Below are 25894 nucleotides of genomic sequence, written 5' to 3' on the forward strand. Positions count from 1 at the left end.
CTTTAGCATGTGGTTTTAAATTACTTTTGAATAGATTGATTACAAAAAACAACTTGACAGAATACTATTTAAAAACAACAATACAGTAAAATAAAGATATGTCCAGACCGCGGACACTTTAGATTGACACATAAAGTAACAGCTTCCTCGCGTTAAAGTAGTAACAAAATCATTGAAAAGTGACAGCGGAATAATTCCTGGAGTTGTACAACGCTGGGCTCTGGTCCTCTTACAACCTGGAGCTACGCTATGACGCTAACATGCTAACCCTAACCCTGTACAACCTGGAGCTATGCTACACTACGATCCAAACCTGCTAACCCTAACCCTGTACAACCTGGAGGTACGCTACGATGGGTTGAAGCACCAACATGTAGTGACACTATAGACCAGAGCTATAAAACGCTGGGTTGAAGCACCAATGATTAATGATTATTATTATTTCTTATTATGTTAAAATGTGGGCAAAATAAGCTTTATGCTTCAGCCCATACCTTTTCGGCTAAAATAGTCACTATGTTGACTGAACAACGTAAACTGCTAAATTACCGAAATAATGATTCAAACTCGGAAAGGAAATTCCAGTTAAATGATTCCTATATATATCTTTTTATATTTTATATATTTTTTAAATATATATATTTTTTGATAAACACAAATCCCCCCCCCCCCCCCCACACACACACAGGTATAAATGGTAGTGGTCATGTTCATAGCATGTTGTATGACATGTTCATAGCATGTTGTATGACAACAAAATACTGCATGGTGATTATGAGCTGTGAGACCTCTCCTTTCAGCAGCTCCCCACCAGAGACCAGCGTCACCCGCATCAACCACGCGTGGATTGCGGGCGGTTGTGGATTGCAATATTTTGCCGAGATTCTGTGCGTTTTCACAACAATTAAACGATATAAACTATGAAAGGTTTGAATCCCACTTCAATGAAGACAGATCTTTCAGTCTTTCTGACATGTTGAAGAAAATCAATTCTGAACGAATAAAAAAACAAAATGGTGGCTGTAAAAATCACGATATTCGAGTGAATCGATTGTTTTTGGCGACTCCCAAAACGCACCTTGAGTCGTCGTGATGCCGCCTATACGTTCCTCCTGTCATCACCGCCCTCGATGGGAATGAAGTCTCCATACATAAAAAGTAAAGTGATATGTTTCTTTGTTTGTTTTTTTAACCAACCAATCACGTTCCCTGTCCAACTGGAACCTCGGGGGCGGGGTCATTAATACGGAGGTGGGGTCATTAATACGGAGGCGGGGCCACGTAGGGAGGAGTGTCGCAGATGACGATGGGAAACAGAACCACGAGGTCTGGAGACGCCTTCACGCCCACACTCACCTGGAGAGAGAGAGAGAGAGAGAGACATTCACTTTACATTACATTACCTAGAGAGAGAGAGACATTCACTTTACATTACATTACATAGAGAGAGAGAGACATTCACTTTACATTACATTACATAGAGAGAGAGAGAGACATTCACTTTACATTACATTGCCTAGAGAGAGAGAGACATTCACTTTACATTACATTACAGAGAGAGAGAGAGAGAGAGAGAGAGAGAGAGAGAGCACATGTTAGACGTCTTGTGAAACAGCACCATCTACAGGAGAGAGAGAGTAAGTAAGTAAGTAAATTGTATTTATAAAGCACTTATCGAAACAGAGAGATCTCTCTCTCTCTGCATCCTGCACGTGTATGTCAAAATTAATTGGAATGAAAAAACAAATGCTGTAGCCGCTGCCTATACAGTATATATATATATATATATATATATATATATATATATATATATATATATTCGTGCTGCGAGAATATTATCGCGCGTCAAAAACAATATCGGCATTAATCTATTCTCAAAGTTGGGTCTGGGAGCTGGGTCTGCATTGACTGCATAAAGCGAGCAAGCTAGGAATTTCACTTTGATAGTTTTACCTGGCGGAATTACTCTGTGGGAGGGAGAATTCCTAACCTAACAGGGACAAGGTGAAATAAATTACTCTGAGAGCGGGGCGGTAACAAACCTAACCGGACACGGGTGAAATTAATGAACAGTGCGGCGTGCCACATCAAACGTCAGCATGCAGGACGCTGTGAACACGGGTTTGCTTCAGGGGAAATTTCTTTACAAGAAGCTTCCCAATGGAAACCTCCACAAGAACAAGGTGGTTTGTACCCTGTGCAAAGCAGAAATGGCTTACTGTAGGAGTTCTTCAAGTCTGAAGTATCACCTAACGCACAAGCATCCCTTTGCGTTGGTTGATGATAGCGAAGCTGCCGGCGGGCCAAGCACTAATATGGCTCCGGGGAAAAGTGTTCGTCGAACTACAATGTTGGAGTGCAACCGTGGCAAGCCCGTCAGCCCAACTTTATCAGCCAAGCTAACTAACCTCCTAGCTCAGTGGATTGCCATCAACTGCCGGCCTATCAGTGTGGTTGAAGATGATGGGCTCGAGCTTCTTCTCCAGGCGGCCACAGGCGACCCATCTTACAAACTACCTGCGAGACGAACTATCACAAGGATAATCCATGACCAGTACGCCGCAGAGAAAGCTGCGAAAGATGAAAAGTTGGCCGGGGCGGCGTGTGTGTAGCACTGACTGGGGACCATTGGACATCTGTCAAAAACGACAACTACCTTGGCGTTACTGTACACCTCATCGATGTCAGCTGGGAACTTCACTCGTTCGCCTTAGGTACGTTATGTAATTTAAATTAATTTACCACGGTGAAGTTGGTCTCGGGCTGGATACCCAGCCATCCTGGCTGAATATCCAACCTGAAACCAACCCCACCGCGGCATGTAATATCGCTAATTCAGCCTAACATTTACACAGCTTTAGCTAACGTTATCAGGGATCGATTGATTTATTTTACCACCAGCCAGCATTATACGTTTGCTAGCTAGCCCCAACAACGCCAGCCTGCTAATTGTAAGTTTCCTATTAATAGCAAACTTATTCTGATCTACTTTGTCTCTCCTATAACGTCAGGTGTGATTAAAACGGAGGAGTGTCACTTTGCAGAAGCGCGTGCCAGACAGTTTCTCGACGTCGCTAATCAGTGGGGCATATGTGAGGGGTGGGACGCCCCACTGGAGGTACAGTAGGAGAGGGAATAGGAAACCCCAGTACCGATGGAGGTACAGTAGGACAGGGAATAGGAAGCCCCAGGGTTGGGATTGGGACGCCCCACTGGAGGTACAGTGGGAGAGGGAATGGGAAGCCCCAGTACCGATGGAGGTACAGTGGGAGAAGGAATAGGAGACCCCAGTGTTGGCCCACAACCTGCACTGCACTTCCTGCATGACACTGGATGGGAAGAGAGTGGTTTTTCCAGGGGTAAGCGCGTGTGGCCTGGTTCCACTACATCCTGTTTATATCTCCCAGGTCCTAAGGTCCCACCCCTCACACATAGCTGAAAAAATCACCACCATTGGAACCGACAGCGCTCCCAACATGATAGCAGCAGGGAGAATATTACCATTTGAGCACTTGCCCTGCGTTGCTCATCTTGTACAGAGGGCCGTTGTAATGTCACTTCGGGATGGTGGTTTTGATGGTGTAGCCTACTGGCCAAGTGTCGAAAAGTGGTCGGACATTTCAAACACAGTCCGGCTAACTCAGACAAGCTGAATGCCCAGCAAGCATCCCTTGAACAAGACCAGGAGTCACTCGTGCAAGACGTTCCAACACGCTGGAATTCAACCCTAGCGATGATCGCACTGAGGCGCAACAGAGACGCAGTGCACGCGGCGCTGGCTCAGCAGACCCACAAGCTGGCCCTCCCAACACATGCTGAATATGAGAAGTTGGCAAAGCTGGAGAAACTGCTGGAGCCATGCAAGTAAGTGTGTGTTGTGCTGTGCTCTGTGTGTGTGTGTGTGTGTGTGTGTGTGTGTGTGTGTGGGGCTGTGCTGTGTGTTTGGGGCTGTCACTGTGTGTGTGTGTGTGTGTGTGTGTGTGTGTGTGTGTGTGTGTGTGTGTGTGCGCAACTGTGCATGTGTGTGTGTGTGTGTGTGTGTGTGTGTGTGTGTGTGTGTGTGTGCGTGTCCTGCTGTGACATTGTAGCGTCGTTTTTGGTGTCAATTCACCCCTCTTAATGTGTGTGTGTGTGTGTGTGTGTGTGTGTGTGTGTGTGTGTGTGTGTGTGTGTGTGTGTGTGTAGGTACGTCACTGAGCTCCTTGGTGGGGAAAAATATGTCTCCTGCTCTGTCGTTTTACCTGCCCTGTGTCATCTCCTGCGAGCAATGAAGATCTCTGATGATGATCCTGCCTACATTGTGCGCTTCAAGACTGCCTTCATCAAAGACCTCAACCAGCGGAGGGAGAAAACAAACCTGGAATGGCTGAAGGTATGTGACACTGACCAGAAGATAACTGTATTGTCTGACCATTATAGACTGTTAAGCCAGTAGATTGATAAATGGATAGATGAATGAGTCATGAAGAAATATGGAGGATTTTGAAAGTTACATTTTCTAACATCCATCAATCTTTATTTTATTTTTCATCAAAAGGTGGCCACTGCTCTGGACCCACGCTTCAAAGATCTCAAATGCCTGCCCAAAGCAGAGAGGGAGCCAGTGTGGGGAAAGCTGAGTGACTTGGTGAGGGCAGAAGAACCTGCTCTGCAGCCGCCCAGGGAGGAGAACCCTGAGCCACCTCAAAAGAAGACAGCCCTACTGCTGATGGGATCAGAGTCAGAGTCAGAAGACGAGATACCAGTAGTAGACAATGTTGTAGAGAGGTACAAGGTAGAGCCCAGTGCCAGTTTAGATCAGTGTCCACTGAAGTGGTGGTCAGAGCACACTGCTGTTTATGGTAAGATGGCCCACATTGCCCAGAAGTACTTGGGGACTCCTGCCACAACTGTCCCATGCGAGAGACTGTTCTCTTTAGCAGGCCACATTGTACAGAAAAAGAGATCTAGTTTGTCACCAGACAATGTGATCAAGCTGGTGTGTCTGAGTGACTGGTGGAAGAAGGAGAGGTAGAGGTTGGACTCAAGTCATGTCACAAAGCTACTGACTGTAAACAGTTCTTCATCACCTCTAGGTTTACAGTTTAATTAATGTCATATCCCAGAAAAGGGGGTTGTTCTTGCACCCACTGTTTCAAATTGCCTGTATGGTAACGTGTTTATGGTTATTCGTGTTTAACTGAATAAACAATGTATAACACACGTACATCGTATTGAACATTATTATATTTTCATTACCAATTATGATAGGGCTCCTGGTCTAATGGGCCACGTGGCCCGTTCAAGGATTTACTTCTGGTCATTATTTAGGTAGCGCACACATATTTGCAATGCCTTCGGCAGAGTTCAAGTTGTATCGGGTCTGGATCGCAGCTTGGTGAACTCTTGCAGTGTGGGATCCCTAGTCGGCGATCAATCGTTTAGTGTGAAAGCCACAAAGATATAATGACAGCCGATAAAATAAAATAAAAGACTCCTGCAGTGTGAAATAGATAACGATCTGATGACTTGCCGACAACTTAGTTTAAAACTCCTACAGTGATGCAGACTACAGGAGGCCTTACCGTGATGCAGTAGACTACAGGAGGCCTTACCTTAGACTACAGGAGGCCTTACCGTAGACTACAGGAGGCCTTACCGTGATGCAGTAGACTACAGGAGGCCTTACCGTGATGCAGTAGGACTACAGGAGGCCTTACCGTAGACTACAGGAGGCCTTACCGTAGACTACAGGAGGCCTTACCGTAGACTACAGGAGGCCTTACCGTGATGCAGTAGACTACAGGAGGCCTTACCGTGATGCAGTAGACTACAGGAGGCCTTACCGTAGACTACAGGAGGCCTTACCGTGATGCAGTAGACTACAGGAGGCCTTACCGTGATGCAGTAGACTACAGGAGGCCTTACCGTAGACTACAGGAGGCCTTACCGTAGACTACAGGAGGCCTTACCGTAGACTACAGGAGGCCTTACCGTGATGCAGTAGACTACGGGAGGCCTTACCGTGATGCAGTAGACTACGGGAGGCCTTACCGTAGACTACAGGAGGCCTTACCGTGATGCAGTAGACTACAGGAGGCCTTACCGTGATGCAGTAGACTACAGGAGGCCTTACCGTAGACTACAGGAGGCCTTACCGTGATGCAGTAGACTACAGGAGGCCTTACCGTGATGCAGTAGACTACAGGAGGCCTTACCGTAGACTACAGGAGGCCTTACCGTAGACTACAGGAGGCCTTACCGTGATGCAGTAGACTACAGGAGGCCTTACCGTGATGCAGTAGACTACAGGAGGCCTTACCGTAGACTACAGGAGGCCTTACCGTAGACTACAGGAGGACTTACCGTGATGCAGTAGACTCCAGGAGGCCTTACCGTGATGCAGTAGACTACGGGAGGCCTTACCGTGATGCAGTAGACTACGGGAGGCCTTACCGTGATGCAGTAGACTACGGGAGGCCTTACCGTGATGCAGTAGACTACAGGAGGCCTTACCGTGATGCAGTAGACTACGGGAGGCCTTACCGTGATGCAGTAGACTACGGGAGGCCTTACCGTGATGCAGTAGACTACAGGAGGCCTTACCGTGATGCAGTAGACTACAGGAGGCCTTACCGTAGACTACAGGAGGCCTTACCGTGATGCAGTAGACTACAGGAGGCCTTACCGTGATGCAGTAGACTACGGGAGGCCTTACCGTGATGCAGTAGACTACGGGAGGCCTTACCGTGATGCAGTAGGACACCTCCAGGATGCTGCAGTTGGAGACGGTGTAGCCGACGGACGGCGGGATGCCCAGCAGGATGTCGGCGGCGCCGTCGTCCTCGTGGGTGCGCGGCCGGACGGCGGGGCCCTGCGCCGCGGCCAGCGGCTTTGACAGGACGCGCTTGCTGCTCTTGTTGTGCGTGTAGAACGCCTGCTTCTGCGACAGGCACGCCTTGGCCGTGGCCGTGCGCGACGAGCCGTTGCCGAACTGGCACGCGATCTTCACCGTCTCGCCTGGTTGGTGTTGGAGTTTGACACGAAGCACATTTTCAGATTTCGTTTTTTTTTTACCTGAGATCAGATTCATACGAGGTTTCCAACTGGACACACACACTGGTCTGATTAACCCATTCTGACCTGAGAAATAGCAGATATACAAGCTCATAGCGCACCACCGAGTGGCGCGCTACGAGCTTGTAGGTCTGCAATTTTTTGAAAAATCGAAGAACGACTGACATTTTTTGAATCTGATCTCAGGTCAGAATGGGTTATAATCAGACCAGTGTGTGTCCAGTGGAAACCTCGTATGAATCTGATCTCAGGTCAGAATGCGTTAAAGCAACTTTAACCGTAGCCATTATACAAACTGAATAACACAATCAATCAATCAATCAATCGATCAATCGATCCCTCCTGGTCGTACCTGGAACGAAGGCCTTCCTCTCCAGTCTGACGGTCATGGTGATTGGCCCGGACGCACACCACAGGCAGCACAGGGTCATGCTGTTGGAGCCGGCGAGGGGAGCCTAGTGGGGGCACACACACACACACACACACACACACACACACACACACACACACACACACACACACACACACACACACACACACACACACGACACAAACATCACAGAGTTATAAGCCCAACACACACCGTCTGTGAACGCCACGCGCGTCAAAACAGCCGCCCGCCTTGTTCCACTGTCTATGGTCCAGTGTTGTTTTTGGCAGCAAATGTCTATTTTAGTTTAGTCATAGTCTTTGGACTGAAACCTCATTTAGTTTTAGTCACATTTTAGTCACCTGGAATGTCTTAGTGTTAGTCTATAGTTTTAGTCGACTAAATGTCAAAAGATTTTAGTCGACTAAATTTACAGTTGATTGCGAACGCAGTGAGCCACTTACTATGACAGCAAGGGCTGAATGTCTGTGTGTGTGTGTGTCTGTGTGTGTGTCTGTGTGTGTGTCTGTCCCACTGTTACACCACCCGCCCGCCACCAGAGGGCGCAGCTGTAGCACACACACACACAGGGCGCAGCTGTAGCACACACACACACACACACACACACACGCACACGCACACGCGCACACACACACACACACACACACACACACACACACACACAACCACACACACACAAGCTGCGTTCGCTTCACGCGTTTGCGCGTCTTACTTGTTTAGTCGACTAAAATTTATTTTGTGAAGTGTTTTTACACTTGCTGAAAATAGCTGAGCTTGTAGATCAGCTATTTTCAGCATGCAACCAAGTGTAAAATGACTTATACTGGATCTCTTGTCCACTAGTCCCTTCCTAACATTTTAGTCTAGTTTTAATTTGTCGACGAAATTGTCAGTATATTTAGTCTTAGTTTGAGTCATCGTAGCTTAGTTTTCATTTAGTTTCTATGTAGTTTTTGGCAGGGAAAAAAGGTAGTCGACGAACATTTTTCGTCTTAGTTTTAGTCGACGAAAACAACACCGTCTATGGTCCTGTCCAAAAAATTGATGGAGTTTTGGGGGAAGGTCGGGGGAAGGAAATACAGAAGATGTTGTCAATAAATATTGTACCAGAACCAAAGTTCTTCCTGCTCGGTCTATATACCCAGAGGGACATGCACAAGATAAAGAGTAATGAACAAATATTTATAGATATGTATTTTACAAGCTAAGAGAATGATAGCATTGACCTGGAAGAGACCAGACCAAACCAAGTATTACACAGTGGTTCAAGGAATTATGTTAACTAGTCCTTACCCGTTGTGAGATATTTGCCCCCCCCCCCCCCCCCCCCCCCCCTTGTGGCCATGGGGGGTACTGCGCCCGGGTGCGTTTGTAATTGACTAATCAATTAATTAATAATCATTAAAAAAAAACGCCCTCCGCATGCATATGGTCAATGCCTGTGTGAAAAGTGGGAGTGATTGGTGCCGGCATTGAGGAGCTACGGCGGTGTTTCTGACTGACAGACAGACACACACACACAGACAGACATTGTTAGAATTATAGTATGATGTTTACCTTTGGAAAAGATTGCATACATTCTTAATCAGACCACAGTGTGTGTGTCCAGTGGAAACCTCGTATGAATCTGATCTCGGGTCAGAATGGGTTAATCAGACCAGTGTGTGTCCAGTGGAAACCTCGTATGAATCTGATCTCAGGTCAGAATGGGTTAATCAGACCAGTGTGTGTCCAGTGGAAACCTCGTATGAATCTGATCTCAGGTCAGAATGGGTTAATCAGACCAGTGTGTGTCCAGTGGAAACCTCGTATGAATCTGATCTCAGGTCAGAATGGGTTAATGGATGGAGCTGAAGAGGAGTAGTGCTGTTGTTGTTGTTTTTTTTGTTTTTTTTTGGTTATTGTTGTTTTACTTTCTTTAACCCATTCTGACCTGAGATCAGATTCATACGAGGTTTCCACTGGACACACACTGGTCTGATTAAACCAGTAATTGTCTTGTAATGTTCATTGTTGTTTTTTGTATGTTTGTATTGTCAGTTGTGTGTGTGTGTAAAAAAGGAAAATAATAAATACATTGTTGAAAGAAAAAACAGCCGCCCGCCTCGGTTCAATGAACCTATCGCACACCGGCGCGTTCACGGCGCCTCGCCCTGCCGCTCCGATAGAAACGCCACCGTTCGATTTTTTTCACAGGTGAATGCCGCGCGGCACAACGCCTGTGCCGCGTCGCTGCGCACCCGGTGTGTGTGTTGGGCTATATATACAGCCTGCTATGCCTGGGAGGGGGCAAGCATCACCACAGAGCAGTGTTGTTTTCGTCGACTAAAACTAAGATGAAAAATGTTCGTCGGCTACCTTTTTTCACTGACTAAAACTAAATAAAAACTAAATAAAAACGAATCTATGATGACTAAAACTAAGACTAAATATACTGACAATTTCGTCAACAAATAAAAACTAGACTAAAATTTTAGGAAGGGACTAGTGGACAAGAGATCCAGTTTTATGCTGGGTTGCATGCTGAAAATAGCAGATCTACAATCTCAGATTGTATATCTGCTATTTTCAGCATGCAACCAAAGTGTAAAATATGTCATTACAACGACATCAAGGCCTGTCAAAACACATTTTAGTCGACTAAATCAACTGTAGATTTAGTCGACTAAAATCGTATGACATTTAGTCGACTAAAACTAGACTAAACACACTAAACACATTACATGTGACTAAAATGTGACTAAAACTAAATGAAAACTTTTCAAAAGACTATGACTAAAACTAAAATCAAACATTGCTGCCAAAAGCAACACTGCCACAGAGTCATATACAGCCTGCTAGGGGAGCCTGGGAGGGGACAAACATCAACAAGTAAATCATATTTAAAAATAAAATAAGTTAAAGGTTTTATGACATTCATTTTCATTTCTTTTTCTTTTTCTTTTTTTCTTTTAGGTTTTATGACCTCAATTACACCCAAAAAACCTGAACTTTTAACATTCAGTGGATTTTCTGTGGTCTGAAGTTTTCTTTGGGGTTTGAAAGCCTTTTGAGCTACAATGAAAACAGGCAACACAGTGAAAACAGTGACATCTGCTGGCAAATCCCATTGACATAATATATGGGATTTGCAGGGTCTTACATCACTTACTGCCGGCAAATCAGAGCACCTGTTTGAGCCAGAAAACCCCAGATCACAGAAAATCTACTGAATGTTAAAAGTTCATGTTTTTTGGGTGCAATTGAGATTAGAAAACCTAAAAAAAATAAGAACAATTCCAAAACCTTTTTTTTAATGTCACAATCCCTTTAAAGAAATATCTCATGTCACTTGCTTTTGATGATGGTCACATTGAACACCGTTTAAAAATATTTCGTACTTTAACGGTTTAGGCTACTCAAAATGAAATTGTATTCATGGTTGCGATGTTATATTTATTAGTCACTTGTTTTATATTTAGTTGTATTTTTTTTATTGTTTTTTAACTGTTTTTCTTACAGTCTTGTAAAATGTATTTCATATGATGTAATTGTAATGTATTTTATGTGTGGACCCCAGGAAGAGTAGCTCTGCTGCTAAGTTAGTAGCTACTGGGGATCCAAATAAACAAATTAAAATCACCACAGAGATCAAACTGCCTCCCCCTGGCCAGCCGGGGCGCCTGATGGAGGGGAAAGGAACTGGTCTCTATACTGCCTCCCCCTGGCCAGCCGGGGCGCCTGATGGAGGGGAAAGGAACTGGTCTCTATACTGCCTCCCCCTGGCCAGCCGGGGCGCCTGATGGAGGGGAAAGGAACTGGTCTCTATACTGCCTCCCCCTGGCCAGCCGGGGCGCCTGATGGAGGGGAAAGGAACTGGTCTCTATACTGCCTCCCCCTGGCCAGCCGGGGCGCCTGATGGAGGGGAAAGGAACTGGTCTCTATACTGCCTCCCCCTGGCCAGCCGGGGCGCCTGATGGAGGGGAAAGGAACTGGTCTCTAAACTGCCTCCCCCTGGCCAGCCGGGGCGCCTGATGGAGGGGAAAGAAGGAACTAATCTCTATACTGCCTCCCCCTGGCCAGCCGGGGCGCCTGGTGGTAGGGGAAAGGAACTGGTCTCTATACTGCCTCCCCATGGCCAGCCGGGGCGCCTGATGGAGGGGAAAGGAACTGGTCTCTATACTGCCTCCCCCTGGCCAGCCGGGGCGCCTGATGGAGGGGAAAGGAACTGGTTGGAATAACGTGTTCCTTCCACGCGCTACGTCCAACCAGGGAAACTCCCCCCTGTCAGGTGTAAAGGAGCAACTTGGACACTCAGGCATGAAGGAAGCATGAGTTCAAGTCCGTTGCTCTCCCCTTGTCCCCCATATATGGGGACTAGGTTGGTCTCCCCTTGTCCCCCATATATGGGGACTAGGTTGGTCTCCCCATGTCCCCCATATATGGGGACTAGGTTGGTCTCCCCTTGTCCCCCATATATGGGGACTAGGTTGGTGGAGGGGGTGTAGAGCCCAGGATCACATTAGATGATTGACACAGGGGTGAAAAATGGGTTACAAAATCTTGGGATAAAAATATATATACATCACAGCTCGCTCATTTTGGGGAGATTTTAAGTTCTAATTATTCTGAGCTTTCTACTGGCTACCTTGACCTAACCTGGTGTAACTGTGCCCCCTCTTGGCCAGGCCCCGCAATGACATCCCTTAACATGCATAGTATCACACAACATAACAATTTATAGCACTTACCCTACCCCCCTTAGATAGCATCTGATACAGACTTATAGCATGTTATGTAGACCGCACTATAATTCCATTGTATGTAGTCATAGCACGCCATAGTACATATGTATAGCATAGTAGTATATATGTATAGTTTATATGTATAGTTTCATTATATAGATATTCCACTGTTACTTTCTTAGCTTACGCATGTTTCATGATAAATGCTTTTTATGTGATTTTATGTTTGAACAAAAAAGCATCAAACATAAAATCACATAAAAAGCATTTATCATGAAACATGCGTAAGCTAAGAAAGTAACAGTGGAATATCTATATAATGAAACTATACATATAAACTATACATATATACATAGCATTTATCATGCTCTGGATTAAGAGCGTCTGCTAAATGCCTAAATTGTAAATTGTATATATAAAATAAATAATATCAAAATATAATATCAAAAAATGTTTTGTTCAAATTGGACCCAAATGGTATAGTACCAACATCAATACAGCATGGAATTGTGGACAAAATCTCATCCAACAACAACAAAATATTCTTTAGTTTTGGCTCTGAGAGTCTAAGGGCTGTATTTTGCGTGTCTTAAGTACCAGGTCTTATTCCCTAACTTGAGTAAACTAAAGACCTGGAGGCGTGGTCAATGCTCTTTGGCCACTCAGAATAGCCAAATGGCATTGATCACGCCTCCAGGTCTTTAGTTTACTCAAGTTAGGGAATAAGACCTGTTACTTAAGACACGCAAAATCGCAAGTTATCTATATAACTATGGTTCTATGAATACCGGATGACCGCCAGAGGGGCGGTGTTTTCAACACCTGGATATGCATCACGCGCTCGCGCATTGGTCGAATATTAATACCAACACTGTCACTCGTGACCACCTGTGGGCGTGAGCCATGGATATAGGTGCTCAGTCCACAGGGATCATCCTCATGAAATCTTTTCGTCAGGATTCTGAGTGACAATGAACTATGGCGGTCATCCGGTATTCATAGAACCATAGTTATATAGATAACTTGCGTTCTATTTCATACCTACTGACCGCCAGAGGGGCGGTGTTTTCAACACCTGGATGACTCATACCAACATGGTCACGAGGAACCTGCACTCACCGAACCTCAGTTGCAGGTTGAAGAGGCGGACAGCACTGCCGTCGCCACAGGGTGAGGGGCGGTCACATTCACCCTGTAGAAGCGGGCAAACGTGCACGGAGAGGCCCATGTCGCTGCGGCACAGATATCGGCCAGCGGGACACCCCTCAACGCGGCCCAGGAGGTGGAGACACTCCGAGTTGAGTGGCACCTGACAGGGGGAGCCGGCAGCCCCCGGTGCTTGTAGGCCTGTAAAACGGCGTCCACCACCCAGTGGGAAAGCCGTTGTTTAGAGACGGCACACCCCTTTCTGTGTCCTCCATAGCACAGGAAGAGGGCGTCTGACTTCCGAAGGCCTGTCGTCCTGGCGATGTACTGCCTCAGGGCCCGGATGGGGCACAACCCAGCGGCAGGGAATAGCCCCTCCGCTCCCGGCTGCGAGGTGAAAGCCGCCAACCTGACTGGCTGGTTGACGTGAAAGGCTGAGATCCTCTTGGGGAGAAAAGAGGGGTTGGGCCACAGTGTGACCCCAGATCCGTCCGCAGCCCACCTAACACACTCGCTAGCTACTGACAGGGCATGGAGCTCCCCACTTGGCGGATGTGATGGCGAGGAGGAAGGCAGTCTTGACTGATAACCACTTGAGGTCAGCTCGCTCCAGTGGCTCGAAAGGTGCCGAACACAGGGCTTCCAGCACCATAGGCAAATCCCATGAAGGCACTCGGGTGACGTGTGGGGGGTGCAACCTAACGGCCCCTTTCAGGAAGCTACCCACCCATGGGTGAGACCACAGGGTACGCCCGTCGACTGGCACATGCCGGGCTGAAATGGCGGCCAGATACACTTTCACTGTATTGGGCTGAAGACTCTTATCCAGCAGCGTCTGCAGGTAGCGGAGCAGCACCGGGACAGAGCACGTGGCTGGGTCCACACATTGTTCCTCACACCAGCCACAGAACAGCTTCCATCTGTTCGCATAAAGCGCTCTAGTGGAGGGCGCCCTAGCGCTGAGCATGGTGTGGATAACTGCCTGATCACAGGAGTTCAGTAGGAGGTCCGGCCCTTCAGGGGCCAGACATGGAGCTGAAGTTGGTCCGGACGGGGGTGCCAGATGCGGCCCCCTACCTGAGAGGAGATCCTGCCTCGACGGCAGAGGCCAAGGCGTCCCGTCTAGAAGTTGCTGGACCATGGGGAACCAAACCCTCCCAGGCCAGTATGGTGCCACCAGCAGCACTGTGTGCCCGTCTGTGGCGATCCTGTGCAGCGTGAGCTTGAGTAGTGGGAGTGGAGGGAACGCGTACAGCAGACAGTACCGAGGCCAGGGGTGGGCCAGTGCGTCCTGCCCCAACGGGCTGGATGGTTCGGACTGGGAGAACCACTGAGGACAGTGCGTCGACGCGCTCGAGGCGAACAGGTCCACTCCAGCTTTCCCGAACCTCTTCCATATCTCCCGAACCACTGAGGGATTCAGCCTCCACTCCCCCGGAGGAGGGCATCCACGTGAAAGCAGGTCTGCAGCCTGGTTGTTCAGCCCTGGGAGATGCACCGCTCTGAGACTCGCCAAGCGAGGGAACGCCCACCGAAGGAGTCTCTGGGCCTCCTGCAGAGACTGCTCGGATCTGACGCCTCCCTGATGGTTTATATGGTAGACAGTTGACGTATTGTCTGTCCGGACAAGGACATGTTTCCCTTCTAGGGAAGGAAGAAAATGCCTGAGGGCAAGCCACACTGTGCGGAGCTCGAGTACATTTATGTGCTGCTGCCTCCGCCGAGGGTCCCAGGTCCCTCTGACAGTTCTGTGTTCCCACACGGCCCCCCAGCCTGAGAGGGACGCATCCGTCACAATAACCTCCCGGCAGGAGGGTATTGAGCCCAAGACGACACCGCGGCAAAGGTCTTGCCGCTTTTTCCAAGGATCCAGCAACCGCCGGCACTGGCTGGATGTACTCACCAGCCTCTTCTGGTGCCTCTTGGGGTCGAGGCCCAAGGCGCTGGTCCACATCTGTAGGGGGCACAAAGAAAGGAGTCCCAGGGGCACGATTGTGGATGCAGCCGTCAGCATGCCTAGCAACCGGAGTAGCAGGCCATACGTCAACCTTGTACCCCCTTGGACACGGGAGACAAGCTCCAGGATGCTGTCCACCCACTGCGGGGAGGGGCAAGCTCTCATTGAGACAGAGTTGATGGCAATGCCAATGAATACCACGTCCTGACGAGGAGTCAGAGCGCTCTTGGTGAAATTCACCGTGAGTCCCAGCTGTGCCACATGGTCCAGCAGGGCAGACGTGTCGCAGAGCACCCTCTCTCGACTCGAGGCGGCCAGGAGCCAATCGTCCAGGTATGGAAGGATCCGCATACCTCTGGCTTGTAGTGGGGCAAGTGCCGCTGCCATGCACCTGGTGAAGACCCGGGGGGAGAGAGAGAGACCGAACGGGAGCACCCGGAATTGGTAAGCCTGCCCCATGAAGGCAAAGCGAAGGAACTGTCTGTGGTGTGGTGCCACTGGCACGTGGAAATAAGCATCTTTCAGGTCGATGCTCGTGAACCAGTCGTTCGCTGACACGGACTGGAGAACGTCCACCGTGCGCAGCATCCGAAAAGAAAACACCTTCAGGTGCTGGTTTAACCGCCTGAGGTCGAGGATCGGCCGAAGCCTGCCATCCTTTTTTGGAACTAGAAAGTAAAAGGAGTAGTACCCTCTTAGTTGAGCTGCACCAGGTACACACTCTATGGCTCCCTTTTGTAGGAGCTCTGTAATTTCCCGACTGAGGGCTTGAGACCTCAGTGGGTCGTCGACCACGGTCATTCTTACCCCGTTGAATGGCGGGGGCCGACATCTGAACTGAATCCTGTAGCCCATGGATAGCGTCGCTAGCACCCAGGGGTCTGTGGTTAAGGCTTCCCAGCGGCTGAGATGTTGTGGGGTGAACCTGCTGGGGCCTGGGTCCGGGGGGTCACGTCCGACTCCCCCGGGCCTTAGATGGTCCGGAGAAACGCCTGTTAGAGGCCCCCCGCCTAGGCGCCCTGCCTGTGGGTGCCCGAAAGGAGGCCTGCGGGGGGTTCTGTTGGGGTCGGTCCTGCCGAGGGAAGGAATCCCTGCCTCCCGAGGAACGTCTAGCACCCGCTGCTGGGTAGGAAGGAGCCGAGTATCTGCCAGCCCGGGACGCAGACCTGACAGATCCCTGACGCAGGTCTGCATACTGCTTCCTGGACTTCCTCGCCTGAACACCACGCTCCAGGGCTTCTTGAGCTGCGGGCCCAAACACCGCCCCTGGAACGACGGGCAGCTTGAGGAGCGAATCTCTACATCTGCTCGACAATGGGGCCTGGGCGAGCCATACCTGGCGACGGGCCATGGTCAGAGTGGACATCAATCTGCCAAGTTCCCTGGTCATATAGGCAAAGGTCCTGAGGGAAACGTCGCTCAGGCTCTGTGTCGGGGCATCAGCCCCCGCCGTCTGGAGAGACTGGGATAGGGCCAGGACAAGATGGGAAAGGGAGTTGCCGAGACGTGCCATACGAGCTGCTGTGTCGTAGCTCTTTGTCAGGAAATCGTCCGTGACTCTGCACTGCGCTCGTGGACAACGAGCATCAGGCCTGAGGGCCTCGTCTGGGGACACTACCAGGGAGGCAACGGTCTCACCAATTAGAGGCATGTGGTCCAAACCCAATGTGGCCGCATCCCCCATGGCCAACAAGGCCCTGCAGTCCTGTGCGAAGTGGAGCTTCGACTTCGGATCCCCCCAACACGACTGGAGCTCCTTTATGAAATCTGCCGAGGGCGGCACATTGAATGACGTAGGCTGACCAGTGCCCTTAAAAAAGGCATTTTGCACTGGGGCCGTATTCTCAGGGGTGTCAAGCCCCAGCCGTGACAAGGCCACCAGGATGGCCTGCTTGGTTACAGAAAGGTCGTGCCCAGGAATCTGGGCAGCATCCCCCTCCGGCCCAAGAGAGCTCGTCTCTGAGCGGTGGGGCGAGTGTGCCCCCCCGTCGTCCTCTCCCAGATCATCAAGATCTGCATCAACGCTAGTGAAGAGGGAGTCAGAGGCTGCGATGGAAATGGCATCTTCATCCCGCTCTCTGTTCTCCCTGGCATGACCATTGTGGTCATCTCTGCCCCGGTGCCGAGGCACTGAAGCCAGAGTATCGGCGGTAGGAACACCAGGCTGCAGATTGAGCAGGAGGGCCTTAATCTATGCAAACTCAAGAGGCCAACGTGTCCACCTTGTGAGCCAAGGGGTCATCTCTGGTGACAGTGGCTTCTTTAACCACAGTGGCTACTTTGAGCCCTTGGGCGTTGCCCCCACACCCTTGCGCTTACGGGGATCACCCACCGGGCTCAGGGTGGGCATTACTGGGCAAGCTGTGTCGTTAAAGAAATTCTCCACTGCAGCAAGCCTCGCAATCCTCACCGCATAGGGCATGCTGGCACAGTTGGTACAGGCCTCCTCTGTCAGTGCCTGTCTTAGATGGGCGATGCCAAGGCAGCTCGGGCACATATCATGGCCATCTTCCAGACTCAGTAAGGCTGAGCATTCAGTACAGATGCTGTTCATGATGGAGAGCGGTGGAGCGAAATACACTCTCAATGCTTATGTTAGATGACTGTACGTGACAGTAGTCTCCCACGCTGAACCACGGCAGCAGGCATTGGAGCGAAGAACACTCTTTTAATGCCTATATGGGCACTACACCGTAACGGCACTGAATGAGTTAAATAATTAAATAATTAAGTATTCACACCGTAGCAGCCCCTGCTGAAATACGGTGGCAGGCCGCAGAGCGTAAGGCACTCTTAAGCCTATATTAATGCAAAAATAGAACGGGGCGATTCATAAGAAATAAATCAACTCAGCCCTCGGCGTTGAATGAAATACAACCAAAAAATAACCACAACGTAGCAGCCCTTGCGGAAATACGGTGGCAGGCTGCAGAGCGTAAGGCACTCTCAAGCCTATATTAATGCAAAAGTAGAACAGGGCAATTAATAAGAAATAAATCAAATCAGCCCTCGGCGTTGAATGAGTTCAAATACAACCAAAAAATAACCACAACGTAGCAGCCCTTGCTGAAATACGGTGGCAGGCTGCAGAGCGTAAGGCACTCTTAAGCCTATATTAATGCCAAAATAGAACAGGGCGATTAATAAGAAATAAATCAAATCAGCCCTCGGCGTTGAATGAAATACAACCAAAAAATAACCACAACGTAGCAGCCCTTGCTGAAATACGGTGGCAGGCCGCAGAGCGTAAGGCACTCTCAAGCCTATATTAATGCATAAGTAGAACAGGGCAATTAATAAGAAATAAATCAAATCAGCCCTCGGCGTTGAATGGATTAACCAAATACAACCGGTGGCACTGGCAGGCAGTGGTAAACGGCAGAGCGCAAGTTACTCTGTGCGTGTCAGGATCGTAACTTTTAAACGGGACAGTAAACCCAGTAGTATCCAGCTACAACGATAGCGGTGGAGCGCAGTACACTCTCGTTGCTCACGTTAGCAGCACAAACACAGCGCGCAGCGGCGCTGGTTCAAAACACACGTTGTCAAACAACGGTAGAAAGTAATACATATACTATCCAGATCCCAGCTACAACGATAGCGGTGGAGTGCAGTACACTCTCGTTGCTCACGTTAGCAGCACAAACACAGCGCGCAGCGGCGCTGGTTCAAAACACACGTTGTCAAACAACGGTAGAAAGTAATAAATATACTATCCAGATCCCAGCTACAACGATAGCGGTGGAGCGCAGTACACTCTCGTTGCTCACGTTAGCAGCACAAACACAGCGCGCAGCGGCGCTGGTTCAAAACACACGTTGTCAAAGAACAGTATAAAGTAATAAATATACTACCCAGATTCCAGCTACAACGATAGCGGTGGAGCGAAGTACACTCTCGTTAGCTCACGTTAGCACAACACACGTTGTCAAACAGTAGAAAGTATAGGTTACTCACGTGCGAGCTGCTCACAGAAACACTTCGTTGTTTCTACAGAACGCACGCCAGCAGCAGCGGCGGGGCGAAAGACACCCTCAATGCGAGTACAGTCTGTCACTTCAACTTACCTCCAATGACAAACTTTATCGAACGCACGGGGGGGAACCCCAGTCATGCAAAACACAATGGAAACAAACCACGCGTCTCTGTAGGGCACAAGGCAGCTCCTAACCGTGTTGGTTTCGAGACACAAAAGCGTAGCGTCTGAGACGCTAAATGTCATCAGATGGTGGTCCGTGGTTCAAATGATGAATAAATAATGGTACCTTTCCATGCCTATTTCAGAACACACATTGTGGCAAAAAAATAAGATAAGACCCATTTATAAAATAGCGAATCTACAAGCTCTGCCAAGCGACGCGTTGAGAGCTTGTAGATCAACTAGTTTCGCTATTTGTTTGTTGGGAAATTGACATTATATTTAGTCTTACTTTTAGTCATCGTAGCTTAGTTTTTATAGAGGGTATATGAGCATGCTTAAAGTGAATGGCCCATCGAGTGGCAAAGCAACATGCAAAACGAGTTTAACATTGTTTAATGTTGTTTAATGCAATCGGATAGGACTTTTCTGTGTGGGTGTATGGGCTGTCAAGGCCAGAAAGTAGTTTTTTGCCACTCAGTAGGTATTACAATTTACAATTTAGGCATTTAGCAGACGCTCTTGATCCAGAACGACTTACATTAAAGCAAAAACAAAAGCATGGCATACATCACATAATATAAAAAGTAGTTATCATGAATCATGTATAAACTAAGAACGTAACAGTGGAGTATCTATGTCAGCTATACATACTATGCTATATTATGAATTCTACCACAGGTCGTTTCGAGGAAGCAATCTGATTGGTTGAAACAGCCTTCTATAGCCGTGGGTTAAACCAGCACCGTTCACCACTCAATAAAAACAAAGAATTCAGCTGCTCTGTTCTCCCAGAGCGCTATACGTAGCAAACTCGGTGGCTAGGCTATAGCTAGTTTCTTGGGGACATTTGTGGTCGTAGTGACTACATCTGTCATTAAAAATATATATTATTTCAGCGATTGTCTTAGTTTAACTGTAGGGTAACTGTGGTAGAATTGCAATATTACACTTGAGGGCGTGGGTTAAAGGACAATTCCATGCTAGAATGCTTTCTTATCTTTCTTACCTTTCTTTGTAGTCGTTACGTCCCCACCAAAGAGGTCCAGGTGTTTTTCTGTGCAAAAACTCCTTATTGGCTATTTTCCCTACCATAAGCCCTCAATGAATTGCATTGCATTGAATGGGAATTGAATGGGGCTAAGGGGTGTTATGCTAGTTCGCTTATTTCCATTGAAAGAAGTAGTAAAGTGTGCCGCTTGGGATATTATTTACATTATGAAGAGAGGATATATACAAAGAAATTATACTTTTGAGCGATGGAAATAAGCAAATTAGCACAACACCCAATCAATTAAATGCAATTCATTTAGGGCTCATGGTAGGGGAAATAGCCAATAAGGAGCTTTTGCACAAAATAACACCTGGACCTCTTTGGTGGGGACGTAACAACTACAAAGAAAGGTAAGAAAGCCTTTTAGTATGGAATTCTCCTTTAACGTGATTATTGCCACTTCAGTAATGCTTGCGGAACACTCGACGACGTCTCGTTCCTGACCGCATCCCTGTCGTCGTGGCAATAATCACGTTAACCCACACCTCGTGTAATATTTGCTTAATTATAAAATATACATGTGTACTATAAAGTGCTGTGACTACATAAAATGCAATTCTAGTGCCGTCTACGTAACGAGCTGTAAGTCTAAGTTATGTCTAAGTCTAAGTTATGCATTCCTGCATAACTTCCGGGTTTGGTGATGATGTCACGCGCATATACCCGCTATTTAGTAGCTCATTCGATTGATAAACGAGCACCTTATCGATCAGGTTTATCGAGCCGGGTTCTTATCGATATTTTAGTCGACTGAAACTAGACACCACTAAAACACTCCAGGTGACTAAAACAGTGACTAAAACAAAAATTGAAAACTATTCAAGAGACCATGACTAAAACTAAAATCTAAATGTGCTGCCAGAATCAGCGGTGCTTGTTTTCCTCGACTAAAACTAAGACGAAAAATGTTCGTCGACTACCTTTTTCCACTGAAGAAAACTAAATGGAAACTAAATTAAAACTATGCTATGGTGACTAAAACTAAGACTAAATATACTGACAATTTCGTCAACAAATAAAAACTAGACTAAAATGTCAGGAAGGGACTAGTGGACAAGAGATCCAGTATAAGTCATTTTACACTTGGTTGCATGCTGAAAATAGCCGATCTACAAGCTCACAACGCGTCGCAGCGCGACGCGTTGTGAGCTTGTAGAGTGTAAAATAAGTGTAAAATAAGTCATGACGGCAACAAGGCCCGCAAAAATACATTTTAGTCGACTAAATCACCTGTAGATTTAGTCGACTAAAATCGTATGACATTTAGTCGACTAAAACTAGACTAAACACTAGAACATTCCAGTGTGACTAAAACTAAGTGAAAACTATTCAAGAGACTATATGACTAAAACTAAAATCTAAACGTGCTGCCAGAATCAGCGGTGCGTATACTCACCAGCATGTCGCTCTGGTTGGCGTCGATGTGGTGGACGAAGTTGAACTCCGTGACGAAGTCCTTGGCGAGGTGCCAGGGCCGCGAGACGGACACGCTGAGCGTGTACGAGATCTGACCGTGGACGCCGCGGAACGACGACGGGAAGTTCCTGTACACACAGGAAACAGCAGGGTCAGTTAGTTCCTGGAAACAGGAAACACATTTCATCAGATCAATTCCACTGGACTTGTTGTGAGGACGTTTTGGCACTCACAGATATAGGAACGCTCCCACGTGCACGTGCACACGCACACACACACACACACACACACACACACACACACACACACACACACAGAGTACAAGTACACACACACACACACACACACACACACACAGTACCCACCCCTGGGGCAGCTGACAGGAGAACGGGTACACGTGGGTCCCAGGTTGGAGTTTGGTGGTCACTGCAACGTAGAACACAATGACATCAGCCCTACTGCAATGACATCAGCCCTACTGCACTGCACTGCGCTGCGCTGCGCTGCGCTGCGCTGCACTGCACTGCACTGCACTGTACTGTACTGTACTGTACTGTACTGTACTGCGCTGCGCTGCGCTGCACTGCACTGCACTGCACTGCGGTCAACAAATGCTATTTCTATGACTTGTAGCATTAGCCTTACCGCTAGTGTCTTGTAGCAGGGTTAGCCTTACCGCTAGCGTCTTGTAGCAGAGCGCTCTTGATGTTGAAGAATTCCAGTTTGGCGCTGAAGTTACGTCTCCTCCGTCTCCGCCTGCCTCCCCCTCCCCCGCTGGTCGACCAATGAACGTGAGCTTTGCCTGTGAAAAAACAAACACACCAACCAATGAAAACAAGCTTTGCCTGTGAGCCAACCAATGAAAACAAGCTTTGCCTGTGAGCCAACCAATGAAAACAAGCTTTGCCTGTGAGCCAACCAATGAAAACAAGCTTTGCCTGTGAGCCAACCAATGAAAACAAGCTTTGCCTGTGAGCCAGTGGTGGAATGTTCGGTTGATCGTTAAAACTAAAGAAAGCTGAAAATTAAAGGGATTGTGACATTAAAGAAAAGGTTTTGGAATCTAATCTAATCTCAATGGGTGCACCCAAAAAACATGAACTTTTAACATTCAGTAGATTTTCTGTGGTCTGGGGTTTTCTGGCTCAAACAGGTGCTCTGATTTTCCTGCTGTTTGTGATGTAAGACCCTGCAAATCCCATATATGTCAATGGGATTTGCCAGCAGATGTCACTGTTTTCACTGTTTTGCCTGTTTTCATTGTAGCTCAAAAGGCTTCTAAACCCCAAAGAAAACTTCAGACCACAGAAAATCCACTGAATGTTCAAAGTTCAGGTTTTTGGGGTGTAAAGGCCTATTCATAGTCTGGATTTTCGGTGATGAGGTGACCACCGCTCCGGTGGTGAGCTGACCACCGGAGCTGAAATAACGTTGAGCGGTGGTGAGTAAAAACAGAGAGAAGGGCTGGAGCGGTGGCGGTGGTTTGCTCTTCACCGTGGCTCGTGACGTCATGTTGTAGTTCGGTGGTCACCCCACCACCGAAATTCCAGACTATGTATGAGCCTTAATTGAGGTCATAAAACCTAAAACCTAAAATAAAAAATAAAAATAAAAATAAATGAAAATGTATGTCATAAAACCGTTAAGAAAACAAAATCACACCCGTGTGAAGTGAGGGGTTGCTTTACCAAACCCATATCGTCTTACATCACCGCAATATCATAACATAACATCATATGCCGATTTGCTCAGTGACTGACAAAACAAACATTAAACTGTGTCCATTGTCAATGGCGTTTTTTAATGTTTGTCTAGATAAGACAAACATTAAACTTTATTGGGAATACCCCACATGTGGAGTCACACAGGGGACAGTATTAGGGCCTATAGTCTTCCGATACAAGCAGATCGGAAATGCTATTTGGACGAATGGGGAGTCAATGGAGGGTATTGCAACTCTAGATTCATCCCATTATTTAAAACAATCTAGTGTTGCAAACTATGGCTAGGGATAAGTGTCATCAAATGTCGGTCTGTGGCCCCTTAGATAGCATTTCTGTTGGCTTAGATAGCATTTGACACAGACTTATAGCATGTTATGTAGACAGCACTATAATTGTATTGTATATAGTCATAGCATGCCATAGTACATATGTATAGCATAGTAGTAAATATGTATAGTTTATATGTATAGTGTATGTATAGTTTCATTATATAGATATTCCATTGTTACTTTCTTAGCTTACTCATGTTTCATGATAAATGCTTTTATGTGATGTATTCCCATGCTTTTGTTCTTGCTTAAATGTAAGTCGCTCTGGATTAAGAGCGTCTGCTAAATGCCTAAATTGTAAATTGTAATTGGCTCAAATGATGAATAAATAAATAATGGACCTCGATGTGAAAATGGTTGTAGATGGTTATAGGTTATAGAATGGGATATAGATCAGATCTGTATGACCTCTGTCGGCGAGCACTGTGGAGATCTTATAGATCAAATATCAGATCTACATTACCTCTGACATAGCCCTACAAGCAGAACCCAATGGTACTGAAGTTTCTGACATTTTTTAGACCCAGAGCATTGGGTCCTATTCCACCTCCACCCTGCCACCGGGTACGCACACATATATAAACGTAAACAACTTCGGATAAGTCCTTCTGCGCTCTTTCAGGACTTTTTTTTCGTGTGAGGGCTTCTGAATGTGTGAACTTTAAAGGTATATTCAGTGATTTCACTTAATTCAAATATCACTTATTTTTTTGTTTTGTTGTGATAATCCTCTCTACTATACAGTGTGCTGACCATATAAGGAGTTCCTCCCTGTCCCCAGTTAACCCCTGGGGGTCAAAAAACCTTAGGTTTCGTTTTTGACTCTCTATCCTGATTGGACGAAAGTTTGGGTCCCAAGGCAAAAACGAAACCTAAGGTTTTTTGAGTGAAATCACTGAATATACCTTTAAGTACCTATAAATACCGCTGCGAATATCTCCTGTGGCGTGCAAGCCGTTAAGTATTTTTAATCTTTGTTTGACCGATTTGGTCGCTTTGATTCTTCTTTTCCTTCCTTGTTTATTGACACCTCATTGTACCGCCTATCTGGCTAGCGGCTATAGCTATGACAGAGCAGATCAGAGGCAGGGACGTAGCCGGCACAAGCCAACTGCACACCGGGAGGCGGTACAATAAACGGTAAATAAACAAGAATCAAAGCGACCAAATCGGTCAAACAAAGATATAAAAATACTTAACAGCTTCCGCGCCACAGGAGATTTCGCAGCGGTATGTATAGGTACTTATAGTTCACACATTCAGAATAACTGAAACGAAAAGAAGCCGTCAAACGACGCAGACATGACGTTAACGACGATATTTATGTCCGCATTATATCATTTCAATATGAAAACACACTAACGCACAGGGACCCTACGTAAAGTGACATCCAAATTTCAGAAAAGCTTTACGGAGGGTTCCGAGAGGGGCTACCTCTGACAGTGAGCACTGTGGAGGAGATCTTATAGATCAAAATATCAGATCTACATTTACCTCTGACAGTAAGCACTGTGGAGGAGATCTTATAGATCAAAATATCAGATCTAACATTTACCTCTGACACTGAGCACTATGGAGGACACCTTGGTGTCCTTGGTGAGGTCGAAGGTCAGCCGCCCGGTCATCAGGTCTCCTCCCGTCCAGGTGTTCCTCTCGTTCAGAGCGTCCAGGTTGATGGAGAAGTTCCTCAGGGTCTGTTGAAACATCTCCTCCGTCTTTCTCACACAAACTATTTAGACTGAAAGTTATCCTAGTGGCGTCGTCACCGCTCTGGAGAGGGGAGGAAGTCGGGAGCTATACACCTCTCCCGTTGTTGTTGTTGTTGTTGCCCCCGGAGACCCGAGCACGGATAAGCGGTCGTCACGAAGTCACAGCACAGTCGGACAGACAGACAAACACAACAACAGTCTCTGTGGTGTTGTGCTGCTGAGCGACAGCAGCTGTCCTGTCATGTCTTTA

At 47.4% G+C, this 25894-nt stretch overlaps 2 protein-coding genes across 2 annotated transcripts; one reads left to right on the forward strand and one right to left on the reverse strand.

The window, feature by feature from the left end:
* Positions 1-1149: 1149 nt before the first annotated feature.
* On the reverse strand, positions 1150-25688 carry LOC310866352 (arrestin domain-containing protein 3-like). Its single transcript, XM_083775962.1, has 7 exons — positions 25491-25688; positions 22559-22684; positions 22248-22308; positions 21863-22010; positions 7409-7511; positions 6728-6999; positions 1150-1356 (listed from the first exon to the last, which is right to left on the reverse strand). The coding sequence occupies exons 1-7, from the start codon at positions 25639-25641 to the stop codon at positions 1261-1263; spliced, it is 957 nt and encodes a 318-aa protein (XP_083632088.1). The 5' UTR covers positions 25642-25688; the 3' UTR covers positions 1150-1260.
* On the forward strand, positions 3781-5046 carry LOC310867351 (E3 SUMO-protein ligase ZBED1-like). The gene is made up of 3 exons (XM_083777326.1): positions 3781-3864; positions 4186-4372; positions 4538-5046. Exons 2-3 carry the CDS (start codon positions 4268-4270, stop codon positions 5012-5014), a joined length of 582 nt encoding a protein of 193 aa, XP_083633452.1. The 5' UTR covers positions 3781-3864; positions 4186-4267; the 3' UTR covers positions 5015-5046.
* Positions 25689-25894: the final 206 nt, after the last annotated feature.

Source organism: Protomyctophum parallelum (genome assembly GCF_964188405.1).
Source record: "Protomyctophum parallelum genome assembly, chromosome: 11".
In the NCBI taxonomy this organism is placed as follows: domain Eukaryota; kingdom Metazoa; phylum Chordata; class Actinopteri; order Myctophiformes; family Myctophidae; genus Protomyctophum; species Protomyctophum parallelum.

Coding starts and splice junctions, on each gene's coding strand:
- LOC310867351 (XM_083777326.1), top strand. CDS start 4,268: ATGAAGATCTCTGATGATGATCCTGCCTACATTGTGCGCTTCAAGACT. Junction 4,373..4,537: donor CAAACCTGGAATGGCTGAAG/GTATGTGACACT, acceptor TTTCATCAAAAG/GTGGCCACTGCTCTGGACCC.
- LOC310866352 (XM_083775962.1), bottom strand. CDS start 25,641: ATGTTTCAACAGACCCTGAGGAACTTCTCCATCAACCTGGACGCTCTG. Junction 22,685..25,490: donor CATAGTGCTCAGTGTCAGAG/GTAAATGTTAGA, acceptor GTTTTTTCACAG/GCAAAGCTCACGTTCATTGG. Junction 1,357..6,727: donor AGGTGTCCTACTGCATCACG/GTAAGGCCTCCC, acceptor CTCTCTCTCCAG/GTGAGTGTGGGCGTGAAGGC.